The 20,851-nt window shown below is 40.9% G+C and overlaps 1 protein-coding gene across 1 annotated transcript in view; it reads right to left on the bottom strand.

Moving 5' to 3' along the window:
* Positions 1–20,851, bottom strand: part of ADAM10 (ADAM metallopeptidase domain 10) — a 79,116-nt gene that overhangs the window by 33,254 nt on the left and 25,011 nt on the right. The window contains exons 3-6 of the mRNA XM_026648266.1: positions 19,665–19,823; positions 7,542–7,645; positions 3,529–3,678; positions 980–1,072 (exon numbers count right to left, since the gene is read on the bottom strand). Coding sequence (XP_026504051.1) covers positions 980–1,072; positions 3,529–3,678; positions 7,542–7,645; positions 19,665–19,823 — 506 coding nt within the window. The remainder of the gene's footprint in view (positions 1–979; positions 1,073–3,528; positions 3,679–7,541; positions 7,646–19,664; positions 19,824–20,851) is intronic.

Below are 20,851 nucleotides of genomic sequence, written 5' to 3'. Positions count from 1 at the left end.
TCAGGGGTCTGGTGTATTGTGAGTTACCTCACACCTTAACCGAAAAGGCTGAAGTGCTGACTCTTCAAAAAAAGACCTCCTTTCTCCCAAGCTGTTTATATATTAGTTACATAGATGTTACAAAGAAAAAAAAAAACAAACCTATATTTTAACACTAGACTAAAATCCCTTCCTCTCAATTGCTCCCTCTTTTAGTTGGTCTCTTGTAGTGTCAGATATCCTTCCAAGGTAGATTAATACATTTTAAGGCCAAAAGAGACCAAGAAGATCACTTTAACTTCTTGCATAAGAAGAGTCAGAGTTTCACCTGTGCTGGAGGGAATTAACCCTCTCCTCCCACTACATAAACAAACCCTGTTTAAAAGACCCACATTTCTAACTTTCGAAGCACACCACTTATCACACACATAGAATTTCAGGCCTTCTTTGTATGTCAAAGCAACAAAAAGGGAACAAGCACAACAGTTTTCTCCTTTGCATGTCCCCTTTAACAACTAAATGATGTTTCTTTATATCAATGTACTGACTACATTTTCCCCACCAATGAAAGAACCATTTTAAGGATAAACTGGACTTTAAAATTAGGAAGCAAATTTCTGCAGTGACCATTGGTTTAAAGCATCAAATATAAGCAGTTTTAAAAAATTAATATTGTAACAGCCCCCAAGTAAACTCCTATATTTCTACTGTATTTCCTTTCCCATCACTGCTGATAACCAATATATGAGAAGCTCTGTCCCTTAAATTATTGCACTATGTCAAACACTGAACTGAAACATCACAAGGCTATAATGAAAGCCATGGCAATGTGAATATTAAGATTGCAAGAGCACTGAAGAAATTAGGTAGGAGGACAATTATAACAGACTGTTTTTAACATGAAAGTATCAAAGTCAGCAGATAGTTAAATGACAATAATTCTTTTAAACAAACATTCCTCACATTCAACAGATATGTCTGCAACAACAGAATTACTTACTCTTATTCGTTTCACCATGAAACTGATGTTACGGATTCCTGTGAAATCTGTTGACTGGTAAATTGTGTCAATTGCTTTAACATGACTGGATATCTATTAATCAGAAAGAGACAAGCTGAAGTGTTTACAGTCAAAAAATGTTTTCTACGTATTATGCTACACAAGAAAACTTCAATGCAAGCATATTCACGTGCAAATTAACTTTCACTCATATGTGATAGGCATTTTTAATAAAGTACCCATAATGAATAATCAGTGTACATCTAAAGTAAATGACATAGTTCAGACCATAAAAATCTTAGATATCCCCTATTGCTAAATTAACTTTACTCACCCAATACAAATAACTGGAAACAGTTATGATATATTTGTTTGTGACAGCCATTTAATTCACCCTAACATCAAAGTACTGTGAAAAGTATCCTCAAAGGATTGCATTATTTTAAAGAATGATATGCTGGAACAGTTTTAGACAAAGTTTAATTGTCAATTGTCACTGCACATTATTCTATTTTTACTAGAAAGCAAATATGAAAAACTACCATTTGCCTTCTTAAGAATACAGGATAAAGTTTTCAAAAGCACCTAAGTGACTTAAGGATTAGCGTGACAAAGGGACTTAGGTGCCTAATTGCCACTTTAAGTGGGCTGATGTCCAATATTTAGGGATCAATGAGATCCTCAAAAAACCCCACTTAGCTGGCGTCTAACAACGAAGTCACCTAAATTCCCACGCAAGTTCCTGCCAGTTGGCCTGCACAAAACTGCTTAAGTCTTGATGCTATCAAAGCAGCTTGATGCCCGCCCTCGCTTGCACCTAAACACCTGTGGGCTTCTCAAACTAAGCGTTCCTCTGCCTATCTCACCTGGGAGGCCCAATCTATTAAGTGTGCTCAGAGCACATCTAATCCGTGAAAAAAAAAAGACAGCTAGGGTTGACCAGATCAGGAATTTGGGGGAATGGGAAGGGTGGATGTGTATCCAATAGTCCAACGGTTAGGGCACTCACTTGGGATGGGAGAGACCCATCTTCAAATCTCCTCTCCGCCTGATTTGGAGCAAGCACTTGAATGCAGCTCTCCCACATTCCAGGTGAGTGCCTTAACTCAATTTCTCCTGTTGAAACTGCTCCACTTTATATAAATAGATATTCATTGGACCAAAGGTTGACTGTAAAGCCCGGTGCACAACTCCACGAGAGGGTTCACAGCTATGAATGCTGAGCTGAAATAGGCATCTAACTCTGGGTTGGAGGGAAATGCCTAACTACCTTTATGTGGCAGTGCCTAAAGCCCACCCCTTTCCTTGGTATTTCCTACTGGCTAGCTTAGGCTGCACCCCATTCAGCTTGTTGCCTTTTTCCGAATCCCATTCTTAGGCACCTAACTCTCACCATGCATTGCCTAAATTGGGGCTAAGGATTCCTACTGGGCAGCTGGGCGCCTAAAAGTTTAAAAGTGTTGCAAAGCTTAAGTCCCTTTGTGGACTCAGGAGCCCAAGCCCCATTTTCAAAAAAAGAGACATAGGCTCTTAAGTCCTGCTGACTTTCAATTAGGTGCCTAATTATCTAACTCACTCTTGAAAATGGGACTAGGACACTTCTGAAAACATTACCCATAATGAATTGTAGCGGTACAGTCTAATGAACGAATAATCTACATTAAATTAGATGCAAAAGTGGGCTGTGAAGCTACATAACACTTCACCTAGATTTTTCAGCAAACATAAGAGGAAGCAAGAAAGTAAGTTTCCTGGCTAGGAATTCATTGAAATAAGTGAGGACTGTCTACTTTTAGTTTCTTCCTGCTGCTTCTCTGACCATCTACTGAACTTGCTGCTATAGGAGTAGGTCTTACTGGACACGTCTATACCGCAGCTGGGAACACGCGTCCCAGCACAGGTAGACAGACTCACTAAAACAGCAGTGTGGACGTTGTGGGACAGGCAGAGGGGCTCAGGCTAGTCACCCAAGTCCAAGTCCTCCTGACTCCTTGGGTTTGCGCTTGGGTGGCTAGCCTAAGCCACCACCTGTGCTGCTATGGCAACACTGCTTCAGCATGTTAGCGCAAGCAGAGCTAGTATGATCTGTCTACCCAGCCTAAAAGGCATGCTCCAAGGTGCATTGCTGACATACCCACAGTCATTAACTGAAAGTGCTCAGAATTTACATTGTATAGCTTTCCTCTTGAAATGCTAACATATCATTTTTTCAGACTTTCATACAAGTCTGACATCTCCAGAAGGAACTATTTTCTTAACAAATTATGAGCTTGGGGCCTGATTTTCACAGGTGCTAAACATCCACAACTCCCATTAAAGAGAGGTCCAAGTGCCTAGCACCTCTGAACATTGGGCACTTGGTACCCTTGTGGTGGGTCAATGAGAAAGCTGCCTTAATAATGCCTGGATGGCAGTAGCAGATGAAAAAGTGTATCCAGACCTGAACATGAAAAGCACCATGATAAAAATGCATTCATTTGTCTAGACTATTCCCCCTTAAAGAGAAAAAGAACAGACTCCTGAAATAGTGGCTAAAGGCTTACAAATACCTGTGCAATCACAGCATCCCTTGTTCCATAATGCTTATAGAATAGATGATCAGTCTGAATGTAGAGCTGACAAGTATTTTTTTCAGCTTGAGCTGCACGTTTTTTTCTTAAAAGCTCTGGACCATTGATGTTATGTTCTTTGTAGGGTTTCTATATATATAGAAATTAGAAAGCAATGAAGCATTAATTTTGTACATATTCTTTTAAAATTAAGTCATTTAAAAACACTAATGCCTTTTACAGGAGTGTAGTATTCTTAAGAACTATATTATCCTATTTATTATATAAAAGTTTCTTAAACCTTGAACTAGGCTAGTCTTCAAGTAGGTCATCTACTTCATAAGCACACTTTACTCATAACTCCTCTGTGAGCTTATCCCTGTAATTTGGAATATAGCCAACAAAAACAGAGAAGTTTTGGTACCATCGTATTACAGGAATTCTGTGCTTCTAAAACCTAGGAAACCATAATAGAAAACTATGTAGCTCTTTGCAATGGTGGATAAACAACAAAATCCAATTTGTAGATATAAAAATCAATTCTAGAAGTGTTTCCTCACCACAACAAAAAGGTTGTTTCTTAGAGTAGTAATGATCTGAAGTGTTATTAACCTGAACAAGCTGAAACACTCCAATATGTGCTTGAACGTGGAATGAAGTATTACCAAACAACAGCCAGAATAACGCATCCACTATTTCTGCCATTCAGAGCACTGATAGCTAACACATTTGCCTTAGCGAGCTAGGGCCCTACCAAATTCACGGCCATGAAAAATGTGTCATGGACTGTGAAATCTGGTCTCCCCCCGTTAAATCTAGTCTTTTGTGTGCTTTTACCCTATACTATACAGATTTCACAGGGGAGACCAGTGTTTCTCAAATTGGGGGTCCTGACCCAAAAGGGAGTGATGGGGAGGCGCTCACAAGGTTATTTTACGGGGGTTGCGGTATTGCCACCCTTACTTCTGCACTGCCTTCGGAGCTGGGCAGCCTGCAAGCGGCAGCTGTTGTAATTGTAGGGATCCTGACCCAAAAAAGAGTTGTGGGGGCGGGGGGGAGGGAGATCGCTAATGCTACCCTTACTTCTGCGTTGCTGCTGAAAGCAGCACTGCCTTCAGAGCTGGGCAGCTGGAGAGCGGCGACTGCTGGTTGGGAGCCCAGCTCTGAAGGGAGAGCTGCCATCAGCAGCAGCGCAGAAGTAAGGGTGGCAGTAGCAAACCCTCCCCCCCCACACACTCCTTTTTGGGTCAGGACCCCTACAATTACAACACCGTGAAATTTCAGATTTAAATAGCTGAAATCATGAAAGTTAGGATTTTAAAAATCCTATCACTGTGAATTTGACCAAAATGGGCCGTGAATTTGGTAGGGCCCTATTTATAGCCCATCATCATCTAGTAGGTCATGTCTACACATGGCAGTTTTGGAGGAAAAGTCCTGCTGCTCCCAACACTGGATCCATCTGCACTGGCTTAATTGCACTAGTGTTAGCAATTTCTTGAGCCACAATGTAAATAGGGTTTTGGCTGCCAGTGCTGTTTTCAGCAGAGTGTCATCTAACCACTAAAGGTAAATCTATTGGACAGCTCTGAAAATAGTCATGACAGTTGAAACTGTCCACATTAGGGATCAGGACATTCCTAACACTGGAAAGAAAGTTTTTAGCTAGAGACAAGATTTAGAGCAAATCCATAATGTAAGAGATTATATGGTAGAATCTGAGATGGATACGGTCAGTTTTGGAAGACTCAATTTAGCAAGTTGACTTATTAACTAAGATAATTAAAATAAAATTGAAAGTACTGTAGCATAAGGGACCGTGGGTGCAATTTTCAACAACATCTTAGTGACTTAGCACAATTCTCACTGATTTTCAGTAAGACTTTGGCTCCTAAAACACAAAGCACTTTGCAAATCCCATCTGAGCAGGTCTGTTGACAGTAAAATTAATTTAAGCCATTAGCATCTGAACTAGGTTTTACCCTTCAAGGACAGAAAATGAACGCAATTTGCTTTGTGGCCCTTTCCAGAATATGTAGGGAATGAAGGAAAGAGAGACTGTTTCAGGTGTAATTAGCTGTATTTACAAGATTTCCTCACTGAAAGCTCCAAAAATATATTAACGTATAGGGTGGAATATATTGAAGGAAAATTTTAGTGCTTATTAAAATGAGACACAAACCAGTCTAAACTAAGGCATAATCCAATGGAAGAAAAAAACATTATTATTGTAATCTCATTCTAACAGTATATGAACATGTAGTTTTACTGAGTTTATGGTATTCACGTACTAGTTTGCTCTGTGCTGTTGTTTTTACTGAGGGTGGAGTGAAGGTTCTTTTTAAAGAAGGCAATGTTGTATTTAAGGAGTACAACCTTATCTAATTTTCAACCTTTATTAAGCTAAAAGGTTCTTGAAAGGTAACATTCAGATATGCATCTGCAGCCTTAATAGTTTCATAATCAAGTTTTGTCTTTCAGAACTAATATGAAACTTGGCAGAGCAAAGGACTTGGAATGATTTTCTTTCTTCCTGAGATCTGCAGGAGTGGAAGCCCTCATCTGTGCATCTCCTAATATCCACTAAAGAGTATTCTGCCTTTGCTGAAGATATTAAGATTGCTAGGAGGGGATTCCCTCCTCTGTGCACATTCTAAAACAGGAGTAGGCAACCTATGGCACGTGTGCCAAAGGCGGCATGCGAGCTGATTTTCAGTGGCACTCACACTGCCCGGGTCCTGGCCACCAGTCCGGGGGGGGGGGGAGAGAGCGGGGCTCTGCATTTTAATTTAATTTTAAATGAAGCTTCTTAAACATTTAAAAAACCTTATTTACTTTACATAAAACAATAGTTTAGTTATATATTATAGACTTATAGAAAGAGACCTTCTAAAAACGTTAAAATGTATTACTGGCCTGCGAAACCTTAAATTAGAGTGAATAAATGAAGACTCAGCACACCATTTCTGAAAGGTTGCCGACCCCGTTCTAAAATATGTAGGCAGTGAGGGGAGAAATTAGGAGACTAAAAAGATTACAAGAGACAGCACAAAGGGGCAATTCTCCCCTCCTTCCTGTGGATCTCCCAAGGTTCTCATAAGGAACACCTAAACTCCTGTGCATCCTAGGAGAACTAAAGAAGTAGGGCTCCACATTGGTTAAATTTTAAGTGCCTTTCCACTCAAACTTCCATTGCCTGCTGCAGGCATTCTGAGGCTCATTTTGACCCCACACCTATTCCACTCATGTTCCTCAATTTGCCCCTGGAAGGTGCTCAGATTCCATAGTGATGGATATAGTACAAAGAATCTACGTGTAACAAAATGAACTACGTGCAGACATAAGCAACTCCTGGGTCCGCTGCGGCCTGTTACCAATAGATTGCTCTTCAAGAACCGACCCCTCTTCCCTCTCCCAAGAAACCTTAGGAAGCTGGTTAGTCTTCAGTGGGTTAAAGCTGAATTGCTAGTCACCAGACAAAAACCAAACAAATAGTCTCTTCAATGTGACTAACTTTTCTGTTCCAAGGTTGACATGACTGTTTGCTTCTACACCACCTAAAATCTGCAAAGTCTGACTTGTAATTGGAACAATAGTCAATAAAAATAGTCAAATAACTAAGACCTTGAGATAACATCTACCCAGACCTCCGTTCTGTACCAAAAACATATTCTCAACTGAAACCCAAGTACCTGTGCACATATGCATCTTCATTGACCTGAACATAATATACCAACCAGGATCTATACTATACCTGTGTTCAGGAATGTAGACTTTTGGACCTAAATTTAAATAGCCTTTTGAAATATAAACAATTTAAAGACAGGAAAATGATTTTTCAGATACTTTTGTTAAGCTGGAGAAGTCCTCTGAAATTGTATGGGCAACTTTGACTGGAGGGCTGGTGAGGTGGGCCAGGAAAAGAGTGAAGGGATACTGGGCACATGCAGAGGAGCAATATCAATATTTAATTTTCATTTTATCAATACGATCCATTATACCAGATGCTGTACCTGTGCTGTTGGTTCCTCTACACCGGTCATTTGGTACTTCTGCATTCTTTCAAACACGGAATGATCTGCACAACCTCCTTGTGGTCCGTATTTATGAGGATACTCTAAAATGTGGGGAAAATTAGGTTATTTTGATTTTTCAACTTCTGAATATTTGTTTAAATTTTACTTTTATGTATAAAATGTGAAAGTATCAGACAGATTAATTTTCAATTAGTGTCCAACATTGCTCACTTGATACTTCAAGGAAAAATCTCTAATCTTCAGAGATTGCAACTTGAGTATGCAACAGAACATCTGAAATTTTTCCCCAGAAGCATTCCCAATAAGCCACCAACTTAACTTCATTTTTCTTAGTTTCTTTCACACAAATGAATCGTGACACATAAAATACTAAAAAAAAAATACTAAAACATGGATAGTTTTACAATAAAAATAAGCTTTACAAGAGTGAACTGAAGCATTTACCTGACCAGAGTGTTTAGGATTTTGATTCTACTGCAAGAGCTGATGACATCATTGGCCATTAAAGCAGTATTCCTTACATTATTTTGGCTCTAATGATGTCATGAATTCTTGCTGAAGAAAGGAAGACCTTGAAATCAGGTCCTGGTAGGTAAGAGGAAATTATCTTATTACTTGTTTTAAAATATTGGTCATTTTTAAATTCTACTCGAGGCATTCTATTACTGTAAAGTAACAAGTGTTGGATTTTACAATCCTTCAGTTCACTTCTGAACTTTCTTACTATATTGGAGCAACCTTATTCTCTAATCAACCCACAAATTTAAGTCTCACTAACATGAATATGACACAACAACAAAACCATCACTAGTGACTACTCAACATAAGCTTAAAATTAAACATTCAAATATATATATTTGCTCTTATGGGAAGTGTATATTTTATATAAACTAGGCCATAAGCAGAACCATTTTCTTACTAATTATCAGAATTGTACAAGGAAAAACTACGGTGCAGAAATTTAGTGAGTTGCTCACAGTCGCACAGAAAATCTGTGGCAGCGATGGGAAAAGAATTCATGTCCTAATTCCCTGTCCCATTTTCCAGCAATTGGACCACGTTGCCTGAAGATTGTGCTATAGTGTCCCAAGTTGAATAGTCTGTAGAATATTTACAGGTTGCACAGGTTGTATTTTATAACCTCTCCTGCCATCTACAACAAAATTAAAAGAACCTTACAAGTCATATGGTACTTTAATATTTCAAAACACTTTCAGAGCTGTTGGGGAACAATTAAACATCTTGGCCCTAGACTGAATAAGTACTTCAAATTGTAACAGTAGGATTTTCAATGATTTATGAGCATTACTGCTAAACTGAGCAAAAAAATCTCCAAAAACCCATGTTTGGAAAATATAAGAATATGCTGACATTAGGGCACGTTCTTCCCTATAAATTTCTAACTCAAATAAGAAAAATAAAGGTTAAGTTAACAAATAATTTAGGATGCTTTTTTGTGATGTAGAACAAAATGTATGAAAACCCAAGTGAGCAAGGGTTCAAATTGGAGAACACCAGTCCAGAGACTGAGATGACCATCATGAAATGGAGAGCTTCCCGGTACAACAGAACTCGGTAACTTGGACCCCTATCTGTTCCATTTTATTGTGTGTTATATATGATCAAAAACTGTAAATGACAATGATTTTGTCTGAAATTTACAAAGAAAAAAACCGATTAAGCCTACATTGGGTGGACTCATGCCTCAGTTTCCCACCTTACAGAGCCATTCTGGTTTTACTGGGTGTATCAGTAAATACAGCTTATTGGTCAGTGTCTTTGGCAGAGTGTAACCATACATTATGTCTACAGTAGGAGTGCTTTACTGGTCAGTACAAGTATACCAGTATACTACACCAGCAAAGTGCTCCTAGCGTGGAGGCAGTTTACATCAGCAAAGCTATGCTTTTACTGGTACAGCTTATTTTACACTCCCACCCAGAGCAAAACTGATACTGGCAAAACTGTACTATTACAACTGCATCTACACTTGGAGCTTTTGCCAAAAGAGCTAAGTCAGTACGAGATCACACATTGAGGGGACACAACCAATAGAGCTATGCTGCTGAAAGTCTAATGTAGACATGGCCACACTGTGCTTTAAAAAATGAAAGTTTTGTGGGGAAGCTGAGGGAGAAAAGCAAGATATAGAATTACTATAATCTGATTGTTAATGGAAACTAAGCTACAACTGTTATAACTTCAAAGTCTATTTCCAACTGCACCATACCCCTAGAGTAGAGAATCCAGATCAATGCCACAAAACTAGTTTGTTTTCTGGAGCATAAATCACTGATACTACAAAGCAAAGAATAAAGCATTTACCCTTACACAATGTTGACTAAACAAAAGTAGTTTGTTTCAACAATTTGAAATGCAAGATGGCAGTGTGCTCCTGTTTTAAGAGAAAATGTGCTTCCTGAGATGAGAATAGGGACATGGTACAGTACAACTGTAGGTGGCAGCCACTACATGTGCAGTAGCCACTTCATAGCTACAAATAGTGGTATTTACTTTTTAGAGAAAATGTTGGCTTTTAAAATAGGAAGAATAGAGAAGAGAGATGGGAACCTTATGGGAAAAGGAGAAGCAAGAATGGGAATATCGTCTGCACAAAAAGGAAGTGAACAGTGACAGACATGCCTTTAGGACAAGGAATGCTATTATCTAGACAATGAGCGTGAACCAATGACATTTTCTTTAAATAGCAGCTAACTCCATAGTAGGCAAGATTGCAGTGTCTAAGGCTTACCTCTACAGATTTCCTTCTAGAAATTCAAGCCACTGCCATTTATTGTATATTTAACTTCATTTTAAAACTATTTTGAAATTTGCTATTTCAAAGAAAAAACATTTCTATCCACTTGCATTAAAATTCTATTTGAATGTTTTAAATGAATTAAATAAATCATCCTATTCCATGGAAATAAACGTAAGGTGGGAGCCTTCTCTTTCAAATCCCAATTCCTGATGTCAAAGGATCAAGTCAAGATGAACGTTAGAGTCAAATGGAAGTATATCATACAGAGAACTCTAGTTTTAAAGATACAGTATTTCGTATATATTGTGGTTTTAAATTAAATCTTAAACTGATATATGTATGTAAAAATAACCTTTTGATTATATTTAATAATTAGCATAGATCTTCTTATAGCTAACGTGTCCCTGAGTTAGATATTTGCAGCAAGATTACTGCACTATTGAACAGCTGAGTGAGCTTTGCATAGTCTGCACGTTTCAAGAAATACTGCTTTTCAAAGTTAGGTTGAGAAACAGCACTTTTTTATTGATAAACAAGTGTCCATTAGTTTAATACACTGTTAATACTGTGGGATCTATTGTCCATATGTCTTTGGAAAATATGGCTGCATTACAAGAAATGTCTGGAACACTCGCATCTTCTTTTCAATGGAATATCACAACTCAGAACAGCAATATTTCGTTCTATGGGAAAACCCTTGAACTAGACAAGTGCACAATATTTATATTTCTACCCAGCCTGGGCAATAGTCTGTCTGATGTTTTATTGTTTTATACTGCCAGTTGCATATTTGTGAAAGAGGGGAATTGAATTTACAGGGAAACTTTAAATAGGCTGTGCCTTAAATCCAATTATGTTCATAATCAGCTTTAGTCACATGATGTAATGAAGGTCACAAGTTAGTTTTTGTTGCAAATCTAATATCGGCAAAGGTTATCGTAAGGTATGTTTCTTTTAAAGGTCCTTAAATACAAATCAATCATCTGTTGGAGGATTTCATTTTCTGATGGTGGGATAGTGAAGGAATAGATGGGGGCGCAAGAATAAGAACAAAGCAAGCAGTCCTGGATCATTCTCAAGTGACACACAGACACACCCAGACACCAATAATTCACGTTGAAATGCACCACATATTCCTCCCCATATCCTTTTCTACCCCAGACACAACGTTACACACACTTCCACAATCACAGAAGAAAAAGTTAGTAGGCAGTCAAAGAAAAGACTGAACAGAAAAAAACCTAGTATTTCATTTTCTATTTTAGGATTTGAGATGAATACTTAAGCCCTAAAAGAAAAGTTAACACTAGAACACACTGAAATTTACTAAGCCACATAATATTACTTTTGCTGTAGACCCAAACCAAGAATATTTTACAATACATATGATATTTCTGTTAATCCATTGTCTATGACTTTAAAGAATATGGCTAACAAGCTTTCCTTACCTGAGAGAAATAGTGTATGAAGCACACAGACTTTTAAGAAATAGTTTTTATATAATGTGTTTCATGTTGAGAGATTTTAACACAATTTTTCTCTATCAAAATGAAAACTTTCAAAGATAAGCTATTTGATTTGTGGCCCAGTCCCTAAATATAAAGATGACTGTAAACTGTCTTGTTTACAAGACGAATGACAACACTAGTCGTAAGTTCTCCAACTTATTTTTTACCTTTACTGATAAATGAATAAAGAACAGGAGTACTTGTGGCACCTTAGAGACTAACATTTATTTCAGCATAAGCTTTCGTGGGCTACAGCTCACTTCTTCTTCTTCTCCTGTTCTTTTTGCGGATACAGACTAACACGTCTGCTACTTCGTAACCTGATAAATGAATATTCAGTGGCTGGCTGTTGCCAGGGTCTTTTAAGCTATTTTTTACCAGATTTGGTAACTTTCTGTAAACTAGTGACAATGTCATCACAAGACCTTTTTTACCTCAATTAGGCATGTCAGCTTCCTCATAAGTGTTCTTATGTTCTGTATTTTTTATATTTTTAGAGAGGAGGGGCTGAGACTTAAGCTGTGGCTTGCAATAAACCAAATATTTTTAAAATTGCTGACTTTAGCATTAATTTTTGAAAAAATCCTGGTTGTTTAGGATGATTTTATTGGACTAAGTTGCCTGGCTCCAAGATAAACTTCGGACTTGAATTTCCAGTGACCTAAAGGGTGACGACCAATAGAAAGTGATGACTAACAGTACATATGTACCAGCAGATTTCACATACACAATCACCACACAATCTTATTGCCACTCTGCAGGGGTGGCAATAGGAACCCCTTCCTTAACAAAAAGCCACTCATTGGCCACCACAAATCCAAATCAGGACTCTTGTTCATACAGTACAACAGGACCTTCAATGTGGCCTGTTCAGCAGCACAGATAATGAAAATAGTGTTTGGTAGGATCTGTCAACAACGACCTGCCTTTCCAGGAAACAAGATCGCAGTTTAAGAAGCTAAGAATGTGCTAAGAGATTTCCTAAAGTCTCTTTCCTGCAGTTTAGGCAAATAGTTCTCACTTGCAAAAGAATGATACAAGATGTTGATATCTCAAATGGACTTACAAGTTTGTGGTTTGTTTTTTCTTATAACCGTAGCATTCTTTTCAGAGATATGTAAAGACCCCTTAAATGAGTATTTTTCTAGGGTTTCTCATATCTGAATATGGGGTTTTGAAGTCCCATGTTCCAAAAAGCTTTAGGGGACAAGAGGTCCTTTGTGCAGTAGCAACCTTAAAGAGGTTTAAAGTGACATCAAATACAACAGACATACCTAAGCCATATTATCAGTGTATCGAGACACTAACTAGCTAATGGTGCCTACCATCTCTACCAAGGGGAGCTGGCTTGAGATTCCGGTACAACTGACACCACATTTGCAGTCAGGAATTTTTCAAGCTGTCTTTACTATAGCAAATGCTACTCAAAATGAAGATCCTTCCCATGATGGCAACTTTTTAGAGAAAATTTACTGAGATGAGACTAGAACTTTTCTAGGACCTTTTTCTGCTGGCTGTTAATTGTTCAATTGGAATATTGACACCAAACGAGTTTGGATTAATTAGTATCCCTTTGATAGATATATGTACATTCCAAAAACAAAAAATTATTAGTATGTGTGGCTATGCTAGCATTCAGAGTAATATAGCCTCAAACAGAACTCATATCCACTTTAAAAAAATCAGTGGCACTACACTTCTGCTGTGCAAGGAGCGGGGCAGCAAGGACTGCCCATTCATTTCAGTACGGGCATTACTCTGATCTTGGGGGATGAGGAGGAGGTGCCAGAACAACCTGTGATGGTGAGTGCTAAAGCAGTGATGCTTCCTTGAATCACAATGGCTTAGGCAGCGCTTCTCTGATGCTTTTAAACTCCTGTGTGAAGCATAGCTCCATTCTGGTTCTCCAGTTGTCCTGAAGTAGCCCTTGATCCTAGCTCCAGCATTCGCAGAGCTGACCAGCAGAGGAGCATGTGCCTTCACCAAAAGGCAAGTTCAGTCACCTCTTCCAGACCACAACTTTCCAGTAAAGCCAAGAAGGGCATCTGGACCTCTCCACTGAACCTGCACTGGATGTAACTAGGATGATCTTCTGGGCAAAGAGTTGAACAATTGTAAAACTATTTTTCCTATTCTCCTACAAGTGTTAGATCAGGGGTCGGCAACCTACGGCACGCGAGCCAATTTTGAGTGGCACGCAGCTCCCTGCCGCGGTCCCGGGCCCCAGCCCCACTCAGCCCCCCCGCCCACCGCTCTCCCCTGCGGGGGCAGGAGGCAGAAGCTTGGTTCTGCAGCAGCCAAGCTTCCCTCCTCCCCCGTTTCTTCCCCCAGCGCAGTGCTTTCCTGCCCCTCCTCCTCTCCGTCCCTGCACCAATCAGCTGATGGCCCTAGCGAGGGGGAGAGGGAGGGGGAGGGGGAAGAGCGTCAGCATGCACACAGCTCCATAGAGGAGGCAGAGAGAGGTAGGGACGGAGCCTGGGGGAAGGGGGTGGAACAGGGCATATCCCTTCCAGCCCCCTGCATGAGCCGCTCAGGGCAGGGAGCACCCCCACGAGCCGAGCACCCCAGCCTTCTGCCCTGCATCCCCCACACACTCCAGCCCTCTGCCCTGAACCCCCCCCACATACTCAGCCTTCTGCCCTGCACCCCCATACCCCCAGTCCTCTGTCCTGACCCTTGAACCCCCCCACACCCCTCAGCCCTCTGCCCTGCACCCCCATACCTCCAGCCCTCTGTCCTGATCCTTGAACCCCCCCACACCCCTCAGCCCTCTGCCCTGAACCCCCCACACCCCAACACACACCCGGGCTCCCCCTCCCCCAGCCCTGACCCCTGAAACCCCTCCACCCAGGTCTGGGGTCCCGGCCATAGGCCCTGCTCAGCCCGCTGCCGGCCTAGGTGAACAGAATCCCAGGCTGGCAGCGAGCTGAGCAGGCTGGTGACGTACGATCAGCATTTTAATTTAATTTTAAATGACGCTTCTTAAACATTTTGAAAACCTTGTTTACTTTACATACAATAGTTTAGTTATATAATATAGACTTATAGAACGAGACCTTCTAAAAACGTTAAAACGTATTACCGGCACGCGAAACCTTAAATTAGAGTGAATAAATGAAGACTCGGCACACCACTTCTGAAAGGTTGCCTACCCCTGTGTTAGATATTTGAAACAGAGGCCACACTGGGGAACTTTTTACATATCCTTACATATAATCCCTTTAAAATCCCTACTCTCCTCAATATTTAGTGAGGACCATAACACTTTACATGTAACTAGCAGGCAGAACAGCTATGAAGTGTTCATGACATTAGTAACCAGGGATGTTTTAAGTGAGAAATCTATTTTTACTCTGTCAGAATACCAAGTGTAATATCAGTCTGGAGAGCAAGAAACCAGGTCACCTCCCCCTCTCCCCCATTTGTTAGTAAACAGTGCTATCAACTAAGCAATGTATGGTTAAATAATTAAAAGTACACTGGATTTAGACACATGGTTCCTCACAAAGTGATTTAAGAAAAACTTTAACAATTTTAAAACTTCTATTTATAAGTTAAACCTATATTAAAGGAGTAGTTTTTTTTCCTGAACTATCAACCACTCACACTGGGTTCCCATAACACCTTCAAAAGTATTTTTATCTACAAGATGGTGACCACAAGTAGTGGGCACAGAAATGCAAGTTGTAATTAAAAGCACAATTTGTAAATTTGAGTAAATTTATTCATGGTGAATAATGCTACCTTACGAAAATATGGACTCACCAGAACAGGTACAGGATTTTTTTTTTTTTTTTAACGATTAAAAGTTACACAACTTCTCCAAGGCCTTGAAGAGGCCACCAAAATTTCCACTTCCTTTATGACTTACTGTAAAAGATTTATGAGCAGGCTTTCCCTTCCACAAATAACCTGAATAAACATGCAAGTCATTTTGTATTTGATAATGTGACTCAAGAACATATTATATAGTTCACATATTTAAATAAAGAGTTCCTTTGAAAGCCTTACTGTGTAGAAGAACTGGTTTCCAAAACTAATCCATCAATGAATGCAACTAATTTGCATCATATTGGCACTGAGTTATAAAACAGTTTGACTGGGAGTGGCTCAGGAATCTGAAATCATTCATTTTGTGTTCAAAATCATGAATAGAAGGCTGCCTTCCACTGGTCACCACATCCACTGTAACCGACAAAAGCCTTCTTATAAAGATGACAATTTACAAAAAAAACACTTTTGTTTGACTACTGAATAAGACTTCATTGAGATGCTAATCATATGTTGCATTATGGTTCCTGAAAAGGCTCTAAAAGTATATCGTTTCAAAAGGTTCAAACACAGCTGACTAAAAATATTCCATCTTAAAGCAAAAAGAGTCCTTCCCCTCCCCCACAACCTGCTGAAATAGCACTGAGACTTTTTTTTGTTGCTTCTCCAGTACGAGCTGCTATCTATATCATGAGAGTTAGAAGCAGTTATAGATTATACAGCAAGAAGAACTAAGAGCCTGTTTTGTTAAACTACAATCACAAACAAGATTACATATCTAAGGCCTGGTCTACACTAGGGGGGATCGATCTAAGATACACAACTTCAGGTACAAGAATAGTGTAGCTGAAGTCGACGTATCTTAGATCGAATTAAAATTACTTACTTCGCATCCTCACGGCGTAAGACAGTATGCTTTGGAAGGTGTCTCACTGAATCGTTTTGAGGTGTCTTAGTAAACATGATACATTAATTTTTAAAATATTACAATGTACAGAAGTCCTGAAGTTATCCTAAGCTGATATCAATGAAAAATCAAAGCAAAATTAAATAGATAATGATGAAGAAACTCTTTCCATTTTAACAGAAACTCAGAAGGATATTAAAACAGCAGCCTCTAGAGCAGTGGTCTCAAACCTTTTTACGCCCAAGATCATTTTTTGAATCCACAGGCAACCCAGAATCTACCCCGCCCCTTCCCCGAGGCCCCCATCGCTCACTTTCACCGGGCTGGGGCAGGGGGTTGGGGTTCGGGAGGGGGTATGGGCTCTGGGCCGAGGGGTTCACAGTGTGAGAGGGGGCTCTGGGCTGAACCTGGGGCAGGGAGTTGGGGTGCAGGAGGGAGTGAGGGGGCAGGAGGGGGGTTGGGGTGCTGGCTCTGGCTGGGGGATTAGGGCTGGAGCTTGGGGTGCAGGAGGGGGTATGGGGTGCTGGCTCCAGAAGGGGGCTCAGGGTGGGGCTTTGGGTGTGGCTCCAGGAGGGGGCTCAGGGTTGGAGTGCGGCCTCCCGCTGGGCAGCAGGTGCAGCGAGGCTAAGGCAGGCTCCTTGCCTACCCCGGGCTCACACCACCCCCAGAAGGGGCCTACGCGCCCCTGCGGCGGGGAGCATGTGGCGCCATGCGCTGCCCCCCTCTGCAAGCACCACCCCCGCAGCTCACCTGGCCAATCGGAGCAGGGGCGGTGCTTGCAGGCAGGAGCAGGGCACAGAGGGAGACCCCTGCTCCGCCCCCCTCCTGCAGTGGCCGCTTCTGGGAGCTGTATGGGGCCGGGGTAGGCAGGGAGTCTGCCTTAAGTGGCAGCCACACTGCGCTGCCATCAGAGACCGCAATCGACTAGAAGATCCTCTAGGATTGACCAGTTGGCGACCATTGCTCTAAAGACAGACATTTTAAAATCAGCAGGTCAGGACAACGTGCAAACAAGAGCTGTTACAGAGCTGTCTGAGGAGCTATTTTCAATAACTCTTGGAACACTGGGGAAGTTCCAGAAGACTGGAAGAAAGCTGATGTACCAATATTTTTAAAAGGTTAACAGTATGACCCTGACAAAAACAACAAGGAGTCTGGTGGCACATTAAAGACTAACAGATTTATTTGGGCATAAGCTTTCGTGGGTAAAAACCTCACTTCTTCAGATGCATCAAGTATGACCCTGGTAATTATAGGCTTATCAGCCTGACATTAATCCCTGTCAAAATAAGGAAGCAATTGACACAGGACTATGGAAAATCGATCTTTTAAAACTTTATGTATTTTTGACAAGATTATAAATTTGGTTAATAAAGTAAATAGGGAGTCAGTATCTGATATCAAAACTAAGCTTGAAAGCCCATGCTACAACACCTACGCTGTTATTTTTAATGTGCTAGTTTGCGCTCCAGCTGCAGTATAGACAGCTACAGTGTAGACAGACCCAAAATTTAATTGTGAATAGGGTACAGTCATCAAGTAGTGATGTTTCTAGTTTGGTCTCAGTGATCAGTTCCTGGCCCTATAGCTACTTAACATTATTATTATTAATGTGCACAATCAGATGATACAAAGGCTCAGGGAGTGGTAAAGGAGACAGGTCACTGCTACAAAGCAATATGGATCACTTGGTAAGGCTGAACATATTTTATATGGCCAAATGTAAAGTTACACATTTAGATCAAAGAATATAGTCCATATTTGCAGAATGGGGGACACTATCCTGGAAAGCCATGACTGAGAAAAAGGTATGTGCATTGCGGCGGATAATCAGCTGAACACCAGCTCCCAGTGTAGCATTGTGTCCAAAAGGGCTGCCGCTAATGTGATCTTTGGATATATCAACCGGGAAATCTCAAGTAGGAGTGGGGAGCTTATATTACCTCTATTGTGTTGGTGCAACCACTACTGGAATGCTCTGTTCAGTTCTGGAGTCCACAATTCAAGAAGGATGTTGATAAATTGAAGAGGGTTCAGAAAAGAGCCATGAGAATGATTAAAGTATTAAAAAACAATGCCTTACCTTACAGCAATAGACTCAAGGAGCTCAATCTATTTAGTTTAACAAGAGAAGGATAAGGGGTGACTTGATCAGTCTATAAGTACCTATGTGGGAAGTGAAACTTTGATAATGGGCTCTTTAATGTAGAAGACAAGAGTACAGCACGATACAAAGGCTGGAAGTTGAAGCTGGACAAATTCAGACTGGAAATAAGATGTAAATTTACAACAGGGTAATTAGCCACTGGAACAACTTACCAAAGGTCGAGGTGGATTCGCCATTTTTGGCAATTTTTAAATCAAAATTGGACAGTTTTCTATAAGATATGCTCTAGTTTGAACAGGAATTAATTCAAAATGTACAGAAGCCTTAGGGCCTGTGTTATATAGGAGGTCTGACTAGATAATTACAATGGTCCCTTCTAGCGTTACAATCTATGACCTTTGTAGCTAGCATTTTCTGCACTTTCTCATCAACTGAAAATTCCCCTCAGAACTGTGCCCCAGAATGCCAGATGCTAGCTGTTACTGCACCTTTTAAGTACCAGTCTGAAGGAGTCTGGGACCCATATGTGCAGGGAAAGCTGTTGCTTTCCACATGGCTAAATTGGGTATCTTTCTTACATAATTAAAGTGCTCCTAGCTTCATATAATGTGAATTAAGATTACTCATCCCTCCTTTTGGATACCACAGAACTTCACAAGAAAGCATCATGGCCAGTATGTGACATTTTAACGAGCTCAAGGGAAGGCTTTATGTTAACTTTGCAGGAAAGATCTCCACTAGTACTCCACTCCACTAGTCTGGCAGCTAGAGGGCTAGTCCAAGAGGCCAAGTAGTGAATGAATAAAAAAAAAAAAAAAAAGTTTGAAGTGGGGTAAGGTTTGTGCCTACACTAGACTCCTTTCATACCATACCTGCACATGGATCACTTCAGAACATCATGACTTGTACTGTTGTATGATAATGAGAATCTTGGAATATTTGTCTCCGTAGACCCCTCAGTTTGAAACTTACCAATGGCTTAGGCAGTTTTACATTTAATCAAAACGTTTTCTCTTTGTCTACAGCACAGAGTGGGAGTACTTACTGATATCATCTTCATGATAAATGACAGAGTGAAATGGTAGGGTTCTGTCCTTAATATATCTCTCTGCTGGCTCAACGTAAAAGGTGCCACTGTGAGTCTGGATAAATCCTTCAAATCTTCCATCAATAACAGATCCATGGCTAAAGCTTCCCTGCTCGCCTATTAAACAAAGCAGCAAGTGTGTTTTGAAAAAACAACATTTACATCCATCTCAAAACATTCTTACAGTTTATATACAAAGATGTTTCCAGGATACACTCTGAAATCAATACAGGGAAACAGTGTGTGAATTAAGCTTACTTACAAGAATACACCTGAAACATGAATTCAAAAAGGAAATTCTGAAGCATAAAGCTGTAAAACTAAAATTCCCATGACCACCTCAGATATATTTTTATTCACATGCAAAACAGTTAGTTAACATACAGATAAAGTAATAGGTACTCAGCACTGCCCTGTACTCATGATTTTCCAGAATATGAGCCTAATTCCCAAAATTCCAACATTGGCAAACCAAGAAATGCAGAATTAGGGTCCTCTTACATGTACCTCAAAAGGTTAATGTTACAAGAACAAAACAAGTGTTAAAAAGCAAAACACTGAAAAGTGTTAAAGCAATACTTTCCCACAAAACTAAGTGATCCCCCACAGGGATCGCTACAGGAACTGGGATTACCACAGTATCATAACTAGGGTTACCATACGTCCTGATTTCCCCGGACATGTCCGGCTTTTTGGTCCCCAAATCCCCGTCCGGGGGGAATTGCCAAAAAGGCGGACATGTCCAGGGAAATAGGGAGGCTAGGATCTCCGAATCTGTGTGTGTGGGTCGCCCGCTGTGACATCATCTCGGTGTGACACTCGGCTCCTGCCCAGGGCATGCTGGGGGCTGTAGTCCGGCCGGGCCTCATGCTCCAGGGAGAGCCGGGAGAGGGGAGCAGCCGAGAACTACAACTCCCAGCGGCCCCTGCGACGCGACCAACCTGCCCCTGTGAGGCAGCAAGCCGTTGGGGGAGGGAGGGCGCGGGCCCCTGTCCTTTGGGTGGGGGGTGTCTCTGGGCGCCACTCGGCAGCCATCGCAGGGCTTGGGGGCGCCCCAGGGGGGGTTGTGGACGCCAGCGCGTTGCGTGGAGCCGGCACTGTCCGGATTTGTGTCCCCCTGGGGCTGGAGCTGCGCCCCCGGCCCC

This window comes from Terrapene carolina, unplaced genomic scaffold, assembly GCF_002925995.2.
Source record: "Terrapene carolina triunguis isolate 2854851 unplaced genomic scaffold, T_m_triunguis-2.0 Scaffold67, whole genome shotgun sequence".
Lineage (NCBI taxonomy): Eukaryota > Metazoa > Chordata > Testudines > Emydidae > Terrapene > Terrapene triunguis.
This window is presented reverse-complemented; position numbering and strand designations above follow the sequence as displayed.